Below are 15,696 nucleotides of genomic sequence, written 5' to 3'. Positions count from 1 at the left end.
TTTTTCTGAAGTACCCAAGGACCTTCACACCCAGCCCAGTATTTCAGAATAACTCATTGAAAAAACTACTGCAGCACTTAGGAAATTTTCCTCCTGCACCAGCAACTTTTCGGGACCATTTCTTTTGTCCCTGTTTGCAACACAACCAATTTCTTCCTTCTCTTGCACACCATTTTCCCCTTAACACAGCTGTGTTCGTACTACTACAAGTAACTTTAACTCATGAATTCTATCCCTGCTTTTTCATCAAAAGCTCATTTTAAACTCAGTGAGAATTTCTCATGGTTCTAAAACACATGGAAAAGGAAACAAAAAATTGAATGCCCTGCTCTTCGGCAGGAATAAATGCAAGACACCTCTTTGCATATGTGTGTTTATTCCCATGTGCAATCATCAGGCTGATCAGAGGTGTTGAGGTAATTTCACATTCAAATAAACACATTGCAAGCATTTATTGGAATGCCCAATCATTGAAACAAATGGGGCCGCGTTTGCTGCGGTGGGCGCAGGCATCTATCTGGCATGCTGCACTCTGCTGATGCCTGGCTTAATACGGAAAACAAATGGAAGGAGCAGACCCACTGTGGAATTTTTAAATTGCTTCCCAACATAGCTATTTCCTGACAGTGATTTTTCAAATGCAGCAGCAGCAAGGCTCGCCCTTGTCCTCCGTCAAAGCACTTGGTCCGAGGGTCCCAAAGAAAAGCCATCCAGAGTGATGTGGCCGGAGGAGATGTGGACGCTAATTTCAAACTGCGAATGATATTTCAGTTTCTCAGTTCTTCTAAGTCACAAAAAAAGCCTGAAGGGACTCCGGTCTACAAATCCCTGCCCCAGACCTCATTTTGAATTTGTTCCTTTTAATTGCCTTTGTGCCAAGAGGAAGGCTGGGAAATTTCTGTCTGATGGGTGCTTTGTATGGGGAAATAAAGGGCAGAAAACAGGAGTTTGGAGCAAGGAATTGCCAAGGTGACATCCCTACACAGGCACCAGGACGGTGGTGGACACAGTCACCACCCACCAGCGCAACTTTTGGAAAATGCCAGGGCATGTGTAACGTAACTGATACTAAAAAAGATCAAAGAAACCCAGAACCTCAGCAACAGCACCAGGAAACGCTATTTCTAGCTCCAGCATGGTGCTGCATCACACACACAGCACATCTTGGGATGTCCTTACCAGTACAGTCTGGCCTTATCTAGATTATACAGTATCAGACAGCACCACCCATGGAAAGGTGCTCAACCAATTCTTTCCTTTTAGACCCCAGTGCCTATGTCATTCTGTACCTTTACTTCGTCTCCGGCTCCGATACTGCTCAGTGTAGAAGGTTAGCTGGGTTTCATCGTCCGCCTCTGAGCCAGAGTTTCCTTTGGCACGTCCAAACCCGATGCCACCTGCAAGCAACAGAGAGGAAAAAATCAGCCCTGTCAGCTGGGATACATGGCAGCGAGGAGGAGCTGGAAGCTCCTTGGCAGAGCTGCCGGGTTTGGCCGGCACCCACAGCTCCTGGCCCAGGTGCTCTGTCTGGGGTCATCCGAAGCAACCAAGGACTTTGGCCACACATGATTTCACTGGTTCCTTATTGCCCTAGTCAAGAATCAAGACCCCATAGTGCCAATTGCAATGTGAATGTAAGCTGCTTTCTATCCCCAGGAATGTATTTTACAAATGTATGGCAATGTACACTTACAGAAAAAAATCTCTGAGTGTAGAAGCTGCTTTCCTCAAGGACAGCTACCTGGTGAAGTACAGCAAATTTTAGGTGTTTGCTCCGAAGCAAGCCCAGCAGAGACAATCAGTGCAGGGGGAACACAGCACCTGGGACCCCGCTGCATGGCAAAGCTCCGACTTCTCTCCCTCAGCACCCACTTTGGCCCATCTGCTCCCCCAGCTCACCGTGATGGGCAGCAGCATGCGTCCTTGCAGCGGCTGGTACGGCAGCCATGGCAAGGAGCAGGGCTGGCCCGGTTTATCCGGCATCTCCCTCCCCGAGCTGGGGATGGGGTGGGATGCCAGCGGAGCCTGGCTCGCTTCAGCTGCCGCACCCGCCAAGGACTGACGGATGCTTAAAAGCAACCCAGCCTAACTGGCAGAAGCCCTTCAGTCCATGAAGAGTTTAAAGCAAAGAGGCCTATGGGGGCCAACAGTGGCCCTTTAATCTGCCATTAAAATATTTTACTGTTTTTAAAAAATCCTTTATTCTAGGCAGAAGCACAATTTCCTCACTTCTTGGCAGGAGAACAGAAAACGAGTGGTGCCTTCTGCCCTCTGAAATCCTTAATCGCCACAACGAGAGGTGGCTGGCAGGAGCCAGAGGGACGCCAGGAGTTCAGCACGTGGCTTCTGCCCCATCCATGCCCCGGCCTGGCTGTACAGTGCCCTCGGGGGGGCTCAATGGGGGGCAGGCAGAGGCTGCAGCAGCTCCTTTGCTTGTGACAGCAGCAGGAGGGGTCAGTGCTTGCACACAGCAGCGTTTAGTGCTTGGACGTGGGGTGTGGGGGTTTTACAGCCTCGCACCCCAAACCATAACCCGTTGTCAGTCCCTCTTCAGCCCCCCACATCGCAGCAAACATCCGATGTCGTGATATACCCACACCCAGGGACTGGGTGGTAAAACCAATAAGGCTTATTCACATCAGTGAGGAAAAACCTAATTAACCTGGGCTTCTAATGCTGGCCCTCGGGCAACCAGCCAGGGCTGCGGCTCTGCTGCACATCCCCCTTCCCTCACCGAAGAGGGGCTGCCCTGGGCTCTTCTGCTGCCGGCAGTGCCCAGGTCCAGGCGCCAGACACCAGCTATGGGGGGAGTTCCCCCAGGGGCTCAGCAGAGCCATCTCCCCTGCCCCGGTGAGGGACCTGGCCGCTGCCCGCGCAGGCAGAACATACCACATCCTTCTGCCACCTTCCCATAAGCCAGACCTGGTCCCTTTTGTGAGGCAGATGGCCAGGGGTGGACAGAGGAGGGATCTGGTGCTCTCTCCACTCTTGCACCCCACCGAGGTGGCCGGGCAGCCAGAGCAGGCAGCTGGTTCAGGCAGCAGCCACTCCACCAGCCACAGTCCCAGCCCCCTCCGGCCGCTCTGCGTTTGTTTGCCGGCTGCGTCTCTGTGATGGATGGCGCTGACATGTTAAATTACTCAGGCTGGATGTCTTCGGAGAGCTGGTGACAGCGATATTGCATTTTCTGATTACCCAGCACTGCGCAGGATGTATAAATACAGGAGTCGGGAGACCCGGCGCAGGTCCCCAGCCCGCAGCGGAAACGTCTCCTCTGACCCAACATGCAGTGGCAGAGGTCAGCCTGGAAACACGCGTCTGGGACAGGGAACTGGCTGCAAGGGATGCGCTTCTGCCCCTTCGTGATATCAAGGATGCTAGAACGCATCTTGGCAGTGGTTTTGGGGGTCCCAGAGCCCAGCCGAGGCAGCCTGTAGGATGCAGGAGCACTAATCTCAACTGATCCCACTGTGAACCTGATTTCATGTTTAATTGGCCCCAAAATCTTGCTGAAGCATCCCTGTGAGATGCCTGTGCTTGGGACATCACTTTCTGCACCAGCTGCAGTGGCTGGCCTCAGTGGCAGGCTGCTCGCCAGGGCATGAGGCTGAGGATGCTTGTGGCTGGGCCAAGGATGCTCAGGGTGGGGCTGAGGATACTCCCAGCAGAGAACACCCACATGCAGCTGCTGATGGGGGTGCACAGGGAGAGCACCCAATTAAAGCCAAGCAGTCCTGCCTGGTCGGCACCCCTTTTCTCTTTAAAAAGATGGAGAAAAACACCAAATAGCAGAAAAAAAGATCCTAATTGCCACAACCGATTGCAGAGCAGAATAAGATGCTTACAAGACAGAGGACAGGGAAACAGCAACTTCACAGCGCTGGGTACCTGTAATGTGCCAGCAACTCTCTGCAGCAGCCCCCCCAGGGAGCTACTCTCCCCTGACATCCAGTTTACTCCTGCTCTTTAGATTTGAGAAAAACTAAAGCTCTCCTTCCTCACCTGCGCCCCTGCGGTGGGGCAGGAGGCAGAGGTGTGTGCGAGGAGGGGGAGCTCAAGGAAGATGTCTCGTTTCTAATCCTGTTTGCGGATTTACAAGCTCGCTAATCCATTCAAATAGATCGCAGCTCAGCCACGTGCCAGGGCAGGGCGCTCGTTTTTGAGCACGACATTAACTTCGGGGGGAGCAAGGCGGGGTGCCAAGGCAAACACCTCTTGTTATGGTGTAATTAAAGATAGTAATGTTAATGCTAAATGGGGACTAAGGAAATAAAATTCAGGAATTAGAGACTCTGTCATCCCCAAAGACCTTTTGTTAACTAAAGCCATGCATATTTTTTAAAGGTGTGGTTTTGTCATTAAAAAGAGGGGGGGAAAAACCATAATCCTGACATTTTAAATCCCTTCCCCAAAGCCAGGGGATTACAGAGTGTCTCAGGGAAACAACTGTGGATGCAAAACGAATCAAAACTGAGTTAAAATAAAGAAATAAATAACAGGAGCTACTTGGATAACTCCTGTGTGAGACCAGGTTGACTGCAGATACTTAATCCCTCCAAGCTGCATGTTATAATAGAAGGGGTGGCTCATATTTGTTCCCAGTGGTGCCACCCTGGGTGACACTTGTGTCCGTGCATGCCTCTGCCCCACAGCCACAGCCCCACTGCCAATGCAAAAGGATTTTTCTGCATCGCCCCCCTCCAGAAAAAGGGCCAAACCCTGTATACACCACAGCATTAAAGACCTATGACCTCCCTGCTTGACTGGGTTTGATTCACCCCACCTCCACACTCGCTTGCCTCATGCAACACAGTCTCCTGGGTGTTCAAGAAGCCCCTCTGCTGCCAGGCTTCCCAGTAAGAATAAGATGAGGGGACCCCTCCCCAGCACTGCAGCAAGGTCTGTGCACCAGGGGCTGGCAGGGTGATGCAATGCTATACAATTAGCTAAGTGGAAATTTTCAGTTTAATTAATTTACCCCTGAAAAGTGCACCAGTCAACTGAAAACCCAAATGTGGCCAGAGAAAGATAAATTAGATGCAGTTTTAGGAAGGCAAAAAAAAAAATAAAAAATACACAAATGTTTTCTTTTGAAATGTATCCAGTCAACACAAAAAAAAGATAAAGAAAAGAAGCCCTTTACAAATGAAACACTCTGCTCTGGTTTGTCACTGCAGCAGGTGTACGCACGCACACACATGGCTTCAGCTGACGAAAATTCTTCCTCCTCATCGATCTTCCCTTTTCCTTCTGCCTATGCCCAAAAACGCGCACCGGGGCAGGTGGTGCAAATACCAAGTGACAGCCCCTCAGCTCCCACCATGGAAAACTGGGATCACACTGATCCCAGATGGCAGCCTTTGCACAGCTGCGAAGGGTTTTATTTTCACCAAGGACCAACTCAAGGAGCTGGATGTGATGCTTCGACTCAGATGAGGCAAAAGCTCCTGGCTGAACCCCAAAACAAGCCTCACCAGTACAATGCAATGCTCCGTGGGCACCGCGGGATAGATGGATGGGGCGAGATGGGAGGCAGCGGTGTCTTGGCAAAAGCAGGGACCATGAGCAAGCCCTGCCGAGCCATGGCTCTCCTCCCCAGGGTAACTTTGGGTACCGTATGGCACAGCCAAAACCTTCTAAAACACAGGAAGCTGCAGCCTTGATAAACGGCACATCCCACCTCAGGCAAAAGGCCCCGTTAATGGCTCGTTTATTCTCCAAGCCAGGGTGCTTTTAAAGGCCTGCCCCAGGAGAGGGCACCAGACCCCCTCTCTGCGCGAACCAACCTCCCCCAGGGCCACCTCCCAGCCCCCCACCCCAACATCCCACCCAGCCTGTGGGGTGGGCACACAGGGTGGTCCATCGGCCAAACCCACATCCTCGGTTCCTGCACGGCTGCCTCGCCCTTCCCAAGGCATCGCTTCCCGGTTCTAGCCCCGTTCTGATACAGCCAGGATGGGATGCTCTGGGTACCAGCCTGGCTGCATTTTGGGAATCAGGAAACCTAGACCCTGCTGAACACAGCATCCTTCCCTCCTGCACTGCCAGCCCTCAGCGGAGATACCCTCCTTCCAGCCCTCCTGCACCTCAGCTTTTATCATCCTCACTCTCCCTCTATTATTTATAAACTCTAAATGCGCTTCACTCGATAAAAGTGTTTTGGGAGAAAGTTTGTATGAAAAAAGCATTAGACAAAATAAAGTTATATGGTACTGTAAATGGAGAGGGTGTTATGGTTTTGTTGTCGGGTTTGTTTTTTTTTTTTAAAGTCGATCTCAGTAAAATACGACCTTTCCCAGAGCTGTTAGAAACACTTAGTGCAGAATCAGATTTAATGACAAGCAATAGGCAACAGTTTAAATGCACTTAGTGCAGGGAAGCGAAGCAAGGCAAAGCTTATCCCAGATTTGATTTTGTTGGGCTGGGGCATCAGGCTGCTTGTTTTCTGGTTTGGTTTATCCCGTCCTTCTGTGAGAGCAGCACTTGGAGCCCTTTTGGAGCCTTTCTATAAAGGAGGAAATCCTTTTGCTGTGCGCGATTCCTGCCAGGAGAGCGCTCCAGCTGTAGGGCTCTGATGAGGTTAAGCATTAATTAAATCGAACTGCGAGAAAATAATTACACACATGCATCCGTCAGCCTGACGTGTCACTACCCAGTAACAAAGTTGGATGCAAACTCCATCAGCAGAACTGTCACGCGGCTGTTAGAAGGAAATAAATGCATCCCAAACGGACAATTTCATTTAGGGGGAGGAAAAAAAAAACCCACGGATTGCAAAAGATTAATGAGGCGAAGGGTTTGTGTTTGCAATTGGATGTAAAATGCAAACATTGTGAGTTGTGATATCATCGTTTAACCTTAATGTTTCATAGCACTCCAACCACTTGCCCGCTGGAGGGACAATTAACTGCGGGCTGTAAAAACAAGACCTCCAGCACAGGAGAGGTGCAGGGAAAGGTGTGCATGTGGCCTCAGCAGCAGCACCCAGCCACAGCTTTCACAAGTTAAAAGAAATTTAAATTCAAAGGAAAAGAGGATGGGATGAGGCTGTGGGGAGTGAGATCTGCACTGGAGACACTGCAACTGGCTTTCTTTGGGGGGCTGCTCTGATGATTGAGACCTTATAATGATTGAGACTGATTTCTAATGATTGAGATCTTAAAATCTTTTTTCTAGGGCATGCCAGTGAGGGCTGCCACAGGTGGACACTCTCAAAGTTACATTCCCCTCCTGAAGCCCGTGGGGTACATTATGCCTTGGGCAAATGAGAGCAGACACAGCTCCCCACCATCTCTGATGGCACACGCAGCCATTCGTGGATGAGCTGCTGGGAGGAACAGAGACCCAAGGAAACCACAGTAGGTTGGGCACCAGCACCGTGGGGACCCATTCTGCTCCTGGTGCAGACAAGGGAACAGCCACAACAGCACCTTCCCAGCTAACCTGGGCCCTTCCCTTCCAGCCACCCTCTTCACTTCTACCAGAGCTGAGCCCTGCAGCATAGGTGTGCAGCGAGACATCCCCACCCATCCTGCAGCACCTTTGGGACCATTGCAACCAGCTCAGGACCAGAGCAGCGCAAGGTGCTGGTGCCCAGCTCCTCCCCATCACCTCCCCTCACCCGCATCCTTCCCCCCAAGCTGTTCCCCAGCCCCACAACTCAGCATTCGAGAGTTTGCCCGGTGTGGGGCTGCACACCCCAGACGCACACCCAACGCCCAGGCAGACAGCCCCCAGCACAGCTCGACGACGGCGAAGATTTGTGGGACGCTCTGGCTCCCAGGGGGTCCCATCCCTGCCGGGAGCAGCACAGGAGTCCCGAGGGACATAATTTGATTTGCTTTCTGTAACACGGGTCTGGCTGAGGACTGCCTGTACCGGCAGCCGTGGCAGGGAGAGAGGGAGGGTGACTGCGCTGAGCACCACGAGCGGGTTCCTGAGGCACAGCAGCCAGAGGGGACATTCGGCTCCTCGCCCCAAGTAGGTGTTGGGCACAGGCTGGTCTCCAGCCCTCGTGTTGAGGAGGCACAAGTCTGGGCAGAAACAAAGAGCAAGCAAGGGCTTTCTTGTCCCGGTACCCACTGATATTCCCACGGCCAGTGATGGGCAGGGAGATCCTGGGGCTCAGGGGTGATGGGGTGAGGGTGGGGAAGACCTCCCGCTGCCCTGGGGCACACTGGTGCAGATGGGGATTTGCAGGGAGTCAGGGGAGCCCCAGCCCAGGGAGATGGAGGGTGCATGTCCCCAGAGATGGGGTCAAGCTGGGCTGGCTTGGCGCCACACTTGGTTCCCGTGCAGCCAGAGGCTCTGCCTGCAGCCGTGTCACCTCCTAAGCTTGGCTGCAAGGATTAATTGACTTCCACCATTAGTGACCAAAAGGCCTCTTACCTTCAGGCTCTTCAAAAGTGAAACAAAACATACACACACATGAAAAAAGAAACCAAACCAAAACCCAAACAAATAAGAAAAAAAAGAGACTGGAGCAGGGAATCATGAAAACTTCTCTAGGCAGCCACTGTGGACCTCAAAGTACCCACACACATGCACACTAAAATCCAGATATACGTATTTGAATAACTACTAGAAAACAAACCAAATAATTTAAACCAGTTAAAGAGTCAGAACATTTTCTTCACACTAAGTGAATAATTTATGGGCAGAGCTATAATAAAAAAAGCCCTCTTCAGGCCTGTATTGCAGGAAAATGTATCCGGAATAAAAGATTGCATTTCATACTCATAAATAAATGAAAAACAAAACCAACAGTAAACAGAAAGAAGTCTTTGCTTCCCAGTTCCCAGCACTGCCACAAAGACCCACAGTGCGCTGGGCAGACCATGGGTAAGGGACCCTTCTGCCCATCATCCCTGGAGGAACCCTGACACCTCCTCCCCCCCAGCTGGGGGTCTGGACCCACACCCTCCGCACAGCCTCAGCACTCACCGCTGAACCCACAGCCACTGCCCTTCTAAGCAGCAACAGCAACAGGAGGTGGCAGTTCCCCTTGCTGACAGGCAATACCAGGACCAAATCCTGCTCACAGGGCTGTTCCAGCCAACCTCCTCCTGTTGCTCTGGTGTAGCTGGCAACAGCCATCAAGGCTACAAATAAAACTCAGGAGCCCCCAGCACGCTTTTGCACGGTACAGCCTTCAAAGCCATGGATGCTGCTCCCACCCTCTGCATGGCCCCTAAAAAAAAAGTCAAAAAAAGCCTAAGCACTGGGAAAGTGGAAAGAAGAGAGGTCCCAGTGATGTGAGTTACAGCCAAAATTAACTTCACCCCTTTCTCTGAAATAAACACTTGCCAAGAAACCGTATTTCCATCCCACAAAACCTCAGTCAGCCGGGCCAGCTGGCAGCAGGGCTTACAGCAGATCTGGATAAATCCTTGGTGGGATATGTGGTGACACCACTCCCCAGGACCTCCACCAGACCATCCAGAGGATGCCGTGTGGGGTTTGCCCCTCTTCACCCCATCACAGAAAAGCTCTGGGGTCCCCAGACTCAGCAGTGAGGGTGAGGAGCCCCTGCCTTCCTCCCCAGCCAAACCTCTCCAGACATGGCCAAACCCAGGGCACCGGAGGAGCAGCCGGTGACCGTGGCAGCCTACCTCGGGGCCGGCTCCGGCGTTTCCGTCTCCCCACGGACGTGCTGCGCAGCGCGGGCTGGAGCTGCCCGATCTCAATGGGTGTGTTGGTGCGGAAGCTCTCCTTGAACTTCTGCATCAGGGACTCCACCGTCTCCTGCGTCACCTCGGGAGCTGCAACACCGGCAAAGGGACTGTGGTTAAAAAAGGACCAGGCCACCATGTCCCCACTGCCCACACATACAACCCCTTCTCACAGAGGACAGTGTGAGCTGGAGCAGAGTCCTGGGCCAAGACCCTCCAAAGTCACCCATAAGGACCCACCCAGCCCTTGCCAAGTTTTACCAAAGCCACAGAAAATTGTGAGTTTACAGAAAGCGCATTTTTTTCATGCTGCTTTCCAGCATTTTGGATTATCTCTTGCCTCTTCCTCCACGTGCACGCAGGGCACTTGGAAGCATCATGCCCTTATCCAAGTCACAGCCGGAAGGGTTCAAACACACAGGAACTCCCCCGGCACTGAGCCGGCTTTGGGTCAGGTTTAACTCTGCCCTGGGAGCTCAGAGTCGAACCCCAGGCTTGGCAGCCTTTTGCAGGGCCGGGTACTCCCCAGCAGGCAAGTCTGGGATTACGGAGCGATGGGCAAGACTGGGGTAGGAGCCAGGCAAATGATGTACAGCCGGGCTGGGCATGTTCTGAGCTGTAGAAGGAATCCTTGGGGTCTTCCAGCAGCTGCACTCACATGCTGGGCAGCAGCACCTGAGCTCAGGAAACAGCTTGCTGCGATATCCCATGGCACATCACAGCTTGCTGATATTTAAGCAACTCCCCTCCTTGCTCTCACACAGCCCCTATCCAGTAATGGAAGAAAAAAAAAAAAAAAAAGCACCGAACAAAACCCCAGATTTGTTCTATGAAAGTCACCACCCACACACACAACGGGCAGTGACGGGAAATCATGGAACCGCTCACAAAGAGCAAAGGTGAAAATCAGGATCAAAAGGTTTGTTCTTATGTAGGCCACAGAGGTCTCTCAGGTTTAACAAAGAGTTTGGTCGCTGTCAGCTCCTTGAATAAACTCATTAGCAGAACATAACCTCTGTCCTGTCTCCATTTCGAGAGTCACAGAGTCCCTCCGCTTAGCTCCCGCAGCATGCCCGTGCCATGTCTAGAGCTACCGCACATCCCCTTCGGATAAGGGATAAGTGAGCCCCTTGGAGCCCCCCAGCCTGCCAGGAGCTATAGGCTGACACAGCAGTCTGCACCTCCCGTGTCCAGAGACACACCACGTCCGTATGGAGCTCCTTGGGCACCCAGTGAGCTCAGGGTGCATAACAGCTCTGGACCACAGGCTCTAACTCCCTTCACAGCATGGTGCAGGGGCCATTTTAGTGCAAAATGAGAAGCTGGCTGGCCGTGCAGGGCATGGTATTTGTAATCCCAGCCAAAGATTTAACTTAAATGTGGAGGCTGCAGCAGATGACTCTGCCAGCCAGCCACGCTGCAGGCAGCGCCACACCAGCCCACGAAGCAGCTCCCCCTTCCTTCTCCCCAAATCCCAAAGGTGATGTCCTTGGCCTCCCAGGGTTGAGAGGCTTTAGACCACCCCAGGGTGCTTTTGTACCCCCACAGGCTGCAGAGAAGGTACTGAAATCTGCTGGGACCACTGGGAGTGGCTGCAGTGCCCATGGGTGCAAGCGCATCGGGAGGGCCTGGGAGCGGATCCATCCACCCAGCGCTGCCGCACCGAGCGATGGAAAGACAAACCTGCTGCCTGCACCTGCACCAAAGGTGGGAATCATTTTGGGAGAGGTCCAGAGAGAGGGTGGCCTAAGGGACCAGCTATGTTACATCTTCCAATTACTCATCACCAGGCTCTCCCAGGCACCACAGATCAAAGGCAGAGCTCCCCCAAAGTCCCCTACACAGCTGGATCCTGCTGTGTCGGATGCCTCAGCAAGCAGTATCAAAGGGGGGGGGGGGGGAATAACAAGTCACGAGCAGGGAAAGGTCCCCAAAAAGCATCTAGTCCCACTGCTGACGGCACACATCAACCCCTTCTTGCAGGACTCCATTGAGGCACCAGGGAAGGATGCTGTGGCAGCACTGGTGTGGCTCAGCACCACACCACCATGTTTGCAGGGGGAAGCCTGTCCCCACAGCTCCTTCACCTGGGAGCAAGCATAGCAGGGCCTCCCCATGAAGAGATGGCAAGTTATTTGAACCTCTGGGGCTGTGCAATATAAAACATGTGCAAGCGGAGCAGGGAGCTCAGGAACTGTGTGGCTGAGGCTTATTTACTGAAAGAAGGCCAGAAGGAGGGGGACATGACTTCAGCTAGCAATGAAACGTGCTGAGGTCGCAGCTCTCTCATGGTCCCTGCTTGGCTGATGGGAGTAATCACCACTGCAGCGATTGTACCCCACCTGGCCGCCACGCTCCTCGGCACATCCATGCAGAAGCATCTGCTCACACGCTTGTCAGCGGAGCAAACCCCAAAAGCAGGGGCAGAGCATTACCTTTGTGGGGAGAGGGCCCCTGCGGTCACTGGCTAGTTGTGATGATGCTACAAACACTCACTCCAGGAATGGGAGCAAAAAGCTGGTGCATCTCACAGCTCTGCACAGTTCATGTGTACCAGCACATCACTGGCTTCTCCATGTGTCTGATCTCCATGTGTCTGAGCTCAGGCGTTTGCAGCAGTGGGGAAGGGGGGGGGCGGGGGGAGAAAGAAGAAAAAAAAAAAAAGAAGAAAAAAATCCCAACCCCTGTTGACATGATCACAAGCAAGTGGAGTTCTACACAGCCAGCATAAAGAAAACCCTTGCTCACAAATGAAAGGTAGGTGGGCTTCAACTGAATGAGTATCGGGGATCAAGGATGAAGGGAGGACCCTTCATGCACTGCCAACAGTGACAAAAAGGGAAGAAGAAACCAATGCATCATAATGAAATGAGACATGGCACTCGCTGAGGCTGGTGGGACCTTGTTGCCCATAGACACGGTCACCATACCCATAAGAGACACAGTCCACCAGACTCACGCTTCCCCACAGGCAGCTGTCCCCACCCACCCAGACCGATGCCTCCTTGGCCAGCACACAACTGCACAGCAAACACCGGTTTGCCCACACACCCCACTGTGCTCTGCACGCACTGCACGCGTGCCTGGCATTCCCCTTTCCCATGGAGGTTTGAATTGTTCCTAAAAGGATAGGAAGAAGTGCTGCCATGGGGTAGACAGTGCCCTTAATAATTTGCTTTAATTTTTGGTCAGCCTTGAAGTGGTCAGACAGTTGGACTAGGTGATCCTTCTAGGTCCCTTCCAACTGAACTAGTCTGCCCTGCATACCCCAGCACTGCCCTGCAGGACCTGCCTGGGCTGCATGTGCCAAACATGGGCTCGGCTGGTGGCTCCTGGCCCTGCCGCGCTACCCGCATGCTGCTCCCCTCCCCAGCATGATCGAGCCCCATCACCAGTGCCCAGGCACCAGCTCCTCCCAACAATGGCTGAACACGACACGGTTTTAGAGGTGATGGGACCATTCCCTCCTTGAGCAAAGCTTGTCAAATTGCCCTCTCTCCCATCCCTGGTTTCCAGGAGATAAATCCATCAGGGCTATTAAGCTCACACCTTTGTCACCACGTTGACAGTTTCTCCAGCCTGGCAGAGGTGGCGAGATCCACCCTGAGGTCTGGCACAATGCTATGATCTCAATCTCACCCTGTCCTGTAGTGAGAGCCTGCGGCAGCATAACAACCCCAGGAACAAGCTGATGCAGAGGAAACACGAGGCTCTTCAGCCTCCACAAAATCAGCTCCCATCTCCAGCAGTGATTTAAGGACGCAGCTGAAGGTCACCATACCTTTGTAAAGCACATTATGTGTTCCCAACGTTCACCTCCCTCCTGTCCACCCCCATACGCTCCTTTGAAAGTGATTTGCTCTCCTTATGGCTCCCCTATGCATTTGCGTGTCTCCCACAGAACAATTCATACCAACAGCCTGCCTTTGTGCCAGCAAGAAGGAAGGAAGAAATTGCAATGGGAAGATATGTTCTTTGGGTTAAAAATTACAACAACAGCAGCAGCAAAGTCATCAATTGAACAATATAAGCAATGTTTGGGTAAAAATACATTGCAATAGAGATGGGACGTGGCAGTGCTCATTCCAGCCCTCGCAGGACTCCCAGCGCAGCCAGGAGAAACGTACCTTTCTCAGACCCACAGGCTGGGCATGGAGGGGGCTGTTTTGAGGAGATATCCAAACTAGTATCTCACCAGCTTCAGCAGCCAGGAGAGGTTCTCCAAAACACAGTCCTGGGCTCAGATCAGTACAAACACCCGCAACTTGTATTTGAGAGATGCACTAGTTGGGTGCTTCCACCATCCCATGACATTCCCAAGGGTTCAGCTCAAGGGACACAGAACTGCAAACCCCCACCGTGCAATCTGTTTTCAGCCAGCAAAGCCAGGTGATGGTGGAAGCGCCCCATAGCTCTTGGAAACAAGCCTTCAACTTTGCTACTTTAGGGACTTCAGACATGGCCTTGGAGGACCCCAAGCAGCAGCCATACCACAGACTGGAGAACTGCCCTCTCCTAAGCCAACACTCCCACACCCTGCAGAAACCCTACACCCACCCAGTACCTGGCAGCCCCACTCGATGCTGCACCAGACCCCGGTGGGGCAGGGCAGGGGCAGCAGCTTCTCCCCCAACCAGGCTCAACACCTCATGCTGCTGTTGGGCGGTTGGGAGAGCTGGACAACCCCATGGCTCAGTTTTTGCAGCTTATTAAAAGAGCGATGAGGCTTAAAGTCTGCAAAGGTGCCAGATTCCTTGAGTCTCCCAGTCTTTGGTGTTCAGCTTGAAGTTTTGGTCCCTGGAGCCACAACCATCCCTGTCCCCCTTGCACAGTATCTGCACTCCTACAGCTGCACGAAGACGACTGGGAAGGCAACAGCAGCTTCTGTTAGATCTTCCCATGCTAGGTACTGAGTAAAACATATTTTTTTTAAATATAGTTTTTTAAGCATCTGGTTTTCCCATCCCTCTCTTTGATTTCTGAGTGTCAGAGGGTAAGTTATCGATTCCTCATCATTACCAGTGGTTAAAATGCTCCCAGAGTTTTGGAGAGAGAAGTAACTTGCAGAGCAGCTCAAGAGCTGCTCGACTGAGCGTGCTGCTTCACTGGAATCAAAGCGTTTCACAAGAACATGTCAAACTCAATCAAGGATTAAATGAAAAAGTTTGGGCACAATTAGAAGTCAAGGCTGGTGGGATTTTTATCTCTTGACCTGTGCACACATTCATAACAGCACCTGTGGCCACGTGCAGGACGCAGCCCCTTCATCTCAGACACTACCCCTTCTCCAAGACTATCTCCTGCCTCTCACCAACTGCTTCCAGTATCTTTCAAATAATCCACTTTTTCTAGGCACAGGAAAGGGTGCGCTCCTGGGAATCACTGACACCAGCTGTAAAGCTCTAATGCATCATCATGTCCACTACACATCACGTAAAGATCAGGTATGTGTAACGCAGTTTAATAACATTATAATTGTTTCCTCCAAATCAAACTCCCAAATTTCAATAAGCTGCTTTTGACCTTTCTGGATCGATACATTGAAAATTTCTATTCTACAAGGTAATTTCAAGAAATCGACTCTCCGATCCTATTTGGGATGAGCATAAATTTCTCTATACTGGAAGTTTTCCACATGGTGGAAAACCCTGTTTTCTCCCCAGCTCTAAATAATGGGTGTTTGTTGCTTTCCGAAGCATGAAATAAGCAACATTGTTTGTTCTGAAACTGGGATGTGGACTGATTTTCAACAGTGCCACCCTGAAGGTACTAAGCTCCAGCAAGCAGAGAGCTTTACTAGCATAAAATTAGGTAATTACAACAACGCCTATGTGATGATGGTGGGAGAGATTTGTACAACAGCTTCACACATATTGGGATGAAAACACAGTTGGGCAGTGATGTCCTGACAACACAGCGTGGAGGACATGGAGGATAGGGCAAAGACATGAGAAACACTAAGAGCTTCACCTCTCCATCTCCTGCAGCCACCAAAGCCTTCTACCACCTCTCCAGCAAGACAGCC

General features: G+C 51.9%; 1 protein-coding gene across 1 annotated transcript in view; it reads right to left on the bottom strand.

The window, feature by feature from the left end:
• Window positions 1-15,696, bottom strand: part of ASTN2 (astrotactin 2) — a 354,822-nt gene that overhangs the window by 234,242 nt on the left and 104,884 nt on the right. Inside the window, exons 4-5 of the mRNA XM_040606571.1 lie at window positions 9,612-9,761; window positions 1,290-1,397 (exon numbers count right to left, since the gene is read on the bottom strand). Coding sequence (XP_040462505.1) covers window positions 1,290-1,397; window positions 9,612-9,761 — 258 coding nt within the window. The remainder of the gene's footprint in view (window positions 1-1,289; window positions 1,398-9,611; window positions 9,762-15,696) is intronic.

The sequence above is a fragment of the Falco naumanni genome, chromosome 9, assembly GCF_017639655.2.
Source record: "Falco naumanni isolate bFalNau1 chromosome 9, bFalNau1.pat, whole genome shotgun sequence".
Lineage (NCBI taxonomy): Eukaryota > Metazoa > Chordata > Aves > Falconiformes > Falconidae > Falco > Falco naumanni.
Note: the sequence above shows the minus strand (reverse complement) of the source record. Positions and strands in the feature narration are given on the sequence as shown.